The sequence below is a fragment of the Pyxicephalus adspersus genome, chromosome 7 (assembly GCF_032062135.1).
Source record: "Pyxicephalus adspersus chromosome 7, UCB_Pads_2.0, whole genome shotgun sequence".
Classification (NCBI taxonomy): Eukaryota; Metazoa; Chordata; class Amphibia; order Anura; family Pyxicephalidae; genus Pyxicephalus; species Pyxicephalus adspersus.
This window is the reverse complement of record NC_092864.1, coordinates 338863-343527: the sequence shown is the minus strand read 5'-3', so window position 1 is coordinate 343527 and position 4665 is coordinate 338863. Positions and strand designations below refer to the sequence as shown.

The 4665-nt window shown below is 49.1% G+C and overlaps 2 protein-coding genes across 2 annotated transcripts in view; one reads left to right on the top strand and one right to left on the bottom strand.

The window, feature by feature from the left end:
- LOC140334782 (sesquipedalian-1-like) overlaps nucleotides 1–762 on the top strand; it is a 5977-nt gene extending 5215 nt beyond the window's left edge. The window contains exon 2 of the mRNA XM_072417024.1: nucleotides 170–762. Within this exon, the coding sequence (XP_072273125.1) occupies nucleotides 170–695 (526 nt within the window). The 3' untranslated portion in view covers nucleotides 696–762. The remainder of the gene's footprint in view (nucleotides 1–169) is intronic.
- Nucleotides 763–1639: 877 nt separating this feature from the next.
- LOC140334781 (uncharacterized) overlaps nucleotides 1640–4665 on the bottom strand; it is an 8371-nt gene continuing 5345 nt past the window's right edge. The window contains exons 7-9 of the mRNA XM_072417022.1: nucleotides 4280–4469; nucleotides 4054–4208; nucleotides 1640–3883 (exon numbers count right to left, since the gene is read on the bottom strand). Coding sequence (XP_072273123.1) covers nucleotides 3257–3883; nucleotides 4054–4208; nucleotides 4280–4469 — 972 coding nt within the window. The 3' untranslated portion in view covers nucleotides 1640–3256. The remainder of the gene's footprint in view (nucleotides 3884–4053; nucleotides 4209–4279; nucleotides 4470–4665) is intronic.

The window sequence follows — 4665 nt, the reverse complement described above, 5'->3', positions numbered from 1 at the left end:
GGTCCAGTATCTGTGTCATATTATGTAGGGTGTAGAATAGTACACCAGGGTCAGACGTGGCTGGTCCGGTAATGACTGTGTGGTGGTCAGACATATTTCTATGTGTGCTGCTGTGTACAGTCCTCCAGACGTGAGCAGTCCTGTTAAAGTCTCCCGTTGTCTCTTTTAGGGGCCCGATGAAGCTGGACAGCAGTTCCCGGCTGGCCTGTTCCCCAGCACAGAAAGAAGGCTATTTGCTGAAGAAGGGCAGTCGCCACGCCTCTTACCACCGCCGGTGGTTTCTGCTATGTGGAAATCTTCTGCTCTACTGGGAACGCCAGGGAGATCCACAGCCTCTGGGCCTCATCCTATTAGAGGGAAGTTCTGTCACTTTGAGGAACTCCAAGCTGGAATTTGCCTTTTCCATTTGCTCCGTGTCACGTGTCTACAAAATGGCAGCAGAGAGTCAGAAGGACCTGGAGCTGTGGGTGCGGGCATTACTCAGTGCCAACCTGGGCTACACCAAGGCTCTTCTTGGGGAACTGCGTGGCCAGTATCTGGGCCTCACACAAAGCCACACAGAACGTACATCCAAACAGGCAGGGGCCTACGCCCCCGAGGAACCAGAATGGGAGGCGGAGTTTGGCCATCTGCACCAATGGTTGGGGAAGGAAATCCAATCACTGAAAAAAATCAACCTCATTGACTTCTCATGAAAACTGTATGACATGTGCCAAAGAGAAATAAAGTGATCATGTGACTTCCTGGACCTATCACAAATAAGATCAGATTATTCCACGTGGAAAGAGAAGGGAATCTGATAATAAAGTAATAATGTGTTGCAAAAATTTACTCTGCCTACAGATGGCGCTAATATAAAATGATTTCCTGTTCCTCCTTCCAATGGGATACAAAAGTCACCCCTGTCCGTGCCTGCACATTCACCGCTTCATTTTCAGGCAATGAGGTCACAAATAGACTTCTATGGAGGGCAGAGGTGGCAGTGAAGTATAGAATTGTGAAGAAAGGTGCAGGGCCCACATATTATATTACCACTATTTCAGGGCCCCCTTATCAATAAAGAGATCCCACTAAAGGGTCCCTGTCACTTACACGTTACTGATCACTGTTAGTGAGGAATGATCCCCCGAAGTCTGCTGAGAATCAAACACTTCCTGGAATGTCCAGCTGTTTAGTTCTGCACCCATTGCAGCATACAATACAAACATGGCGGGGTCCATAGGAGGGACCCCCAGCAGCTGCTATGGACACGGAAGTCAGCACACGGGGGGGTAATTCCTCTTCTGTGGTATTACCTGCATTCAGGAATTGAATACAGTGAGCAGTTGTCAGACACTTCCTGATGTTTTCTTTGCTGTAATCTCTTTCAGGCCACTAATATGTCACAAGCTTGAGCCAGAAGCCTGAACCCAAATAAAGGAGAACCCTGTCCCCACCATAGGACACCACACCAAGGCTGCTGTACCCCAGTCTTATAAGATCACTTTGTTCATGTGTCCCATAATCCTGTGCTGGCCACTGGTGGCTTCCCAAAATACCAGGTGCCTGTCCCGTTCCCTCTGAGGTGACCCAGCACAGGCATGGGAGTCACAAACTATGAGCTCCACCAGAACCATGACACAATGCAATGACACTCGGCTTAGGGTTAGATCTCTGTAATGTTGTAGCCAGGACGAGGAGTAACAGCAATGCAGGTTGACCCCCCCCTTACACACTGTACCCTAAATCCTCACACACATCCATAATATTAAATATGATCCAGTTCCAATCTTCAGTGCAGGAGAAGCTGTTGCACGCTGGGGGGGCCCAGATGAAATGTATCATGCAACCCATTAAGGACAACAAAGACGGTGCAATGTGACAATAGTAATATTCAGAGACAGCAAGAGCAAAGACAAGAGAGTGTGCAGAGGTGAGACAGGAAGCACGGAGCAGAGATCACAGGGTGGAGCAGAAACCATAAGATAAATCCCAAGGGTAAAGCAGAGAGGGCCGAGGGCGAAGCAGAGAACTAAAGAGGGAAGGAGAGGCGCAAAGGATGGGGCAGGGACGGGGGCGCAAAGGAAAGGATGGCGCAGAGACGGGGGCGCAAAGGATGGCGCGGAGACGGGGGCGCAGAGACGGGGGCGCAAAGGATGGCGCAGAGACGGGGGCGCAAAGCAGCAGCATGCGTTTATGGCAGCAATACAGCATGACTGAGCAGGTTGGTTTCTTCTCATAGAATAGACAAAGAAATATACATATATGTACATACAAATACAAGACCGGTGTTGTCCTATGCTCTAGGTGCAGAGTGCAAAGCTCTGCCTTGTTCCAGAATAAATTCAGAGGGTCAGATCTGAATCCAGTTATCAGAGGCTCTCATGTATACACCACACTCACAGATCATCATGTAAAAACAAAGCAACCAGAATATATACAAATAAAACTGAATACCTGAAGTGCAGGGGGCAGGGGGCATGCACAGAGCAGAGGAGAGAGGGGGGCAGGAGCGAAGTGCAATCTTCTCAGGGTTGTAAACATAAACAGTTTCCTTTACTCAATGTGGAGTGCAAACACTTCATGAACCTCTCTGCCTGTACACAAGGCACTGCCATGGCATGCACCACAGCCCACTGCACAAAGGGCACTCGGGGAGGGAATGAATAAGTATGACAGAATAAAGGGAAGACTTGGAGTGTTAGTCTTCAGCAAGTAGCCAGCAAAAGCTGGGGGAGTTAGGCAGAGCTCAGAGGTTATACAGACCTGTTTTTCTCTACCCCCCCCCCATGTTTCTATAGCTGAATTATACACGCAAAAATGAATTTACATGGCTAGCAAAGCCAATGTCTTCACACCGGAAAATTCTGAAATTTTAACTTGCTGGGGTTATCCCAGGAAATGTCGAAGAATGTTTATAGGATGCTTAAGTCAATATTGAAATGGGATGGGGAGAGGAATGGGGGGAGATAAAGGGACAATGGAGTGGAGGTCCTACAGTTCCAGGTTTTGGAGCAGTTAATACCTATACCACAATCAGAGGGTATGAGCCAGAGTGAGCACCTTACAGGCCAGAGTATCAGGATAGGCCAGCCTGAGCAATGTCTGTCTTCATGGGGGGGGATCAAGGAGGGCCTTGCTGGAGGTAACACTGATCCAAAATAAAAATGTGTCCTGTCTTGCAGGACGTTTCCTAGAGGACCTCCCTCTCTCCATAAGACTATCCAGTGACTGACACACAGTTCCACTTGCTATCCGTTGACCACAATGTGGTCCTTTAGAAATATGTATCATCTGTTGAGCCGGTGCCACTTTTGCGAGTGGAATCAGCGGCTGGGGAGGACGCCTCCTTGCGTCGGAAAGAAATTTTCCTTTCTTTCTTCTGTTTGGCTTCTGCTTTTTCCTTCTCTTTCTGAAGTCTCTTTTCTTCTTTTTCTTTCTGTTTCTCTCTCTCTTTCTCCCTTCTCCGCTCACGCTCTCTCTCTTCTTTTTCTTCCTTCTCTCTTTTCTTCTCCCGTTCCCGGTCTTCCTTCTCTTTCTTCTTATCGTGCTCTTTCTGCTTTTCTTTGCCTTTCTTGGTGGCCTCTTTGGGTGGCCCCAATGGTGCTTTATTGGCTGTAGGAGAAGGCAGTACGGGGTGCAGACCCTCAGACACCACCACAGACTCTGGTTGGAGGGCGAGGGCAGGACTGGTGGGAGGGGAGGGCCTCCGAAGGCTGGATAGGCTGAGCCGACTACCACTCAGGGCTGGGTTCAAGCGCAGTTTTTCCTCGTGAATTTGCCGGGCTCCATGTAAGCGGCGTGAGGGCCGATACTGTAACTCTCCGCGGTTTTCTCTCCACTTGCGCAGCTGTGTGTTGCTTTCCCTCTCTATAAGAGCATCTGTTACTGCGAGGGCACTCACCTACAAAGTCAAATATAAATGCCATAAAAAGTAAGAATTCTGAAACGGACGGTGCAAAAAGATAGTCACAAAAAATAAAGCGAAGCAGAAGTAAAGCAGAGATTGTGCAAAGCGGATCAGGGCCCTGGAAGGCTGCAAAATATAAAAAGGGAACAGAGATGGAAACTCACCTCTGGCAGAAGAATTTCTTCCTGCATACAGTGAGGTGGAAGACTCCGTAACTTCTCCATCGTCTCATACATGCCTTGGCAGCTTCGCAGCTTGTCCACTGACCCCAGAGTGTGCCGCAGCAATACAAGCCCAACCCGGAAAACAATCTTCACCCCTACAAGTGAGGGAGAGGTCAGAAAGTTCTATGTATTCCATACAGCACCCTGCTTGTATCAATAAACTCACCTTCACAGAAGAACATATCCCAGACACGCAGAACAGAGGACCAAGGAAGTGTACGGGAGAAGATACACATGAACCACTCTGTCATATACAAGATGGGGTCAATCTTAAACTTCTTCAGATGTCTGTAAGCCATGGGACAAACTCTGCGCAACAGGGCAAAGAAAATCTCCCCATCCAGCTGTATGGCCTCCTGTCAGTGCAGAGGTAACAAAGTGAGAAAAAAGACAACAACCGTACACAGGAATGGGGGTGAGAGAGTGCAGAGACCGGAAGGGCAGACAGTCAGCAGGGGTAGTGGGGGCAGAGGACACAGGGCAGACAGTCAGCAGGGGTAGTGGGGGCAGAGGACACAGGGCAGACAGTCAGCAGGGGTAGTGGGGGCAGAG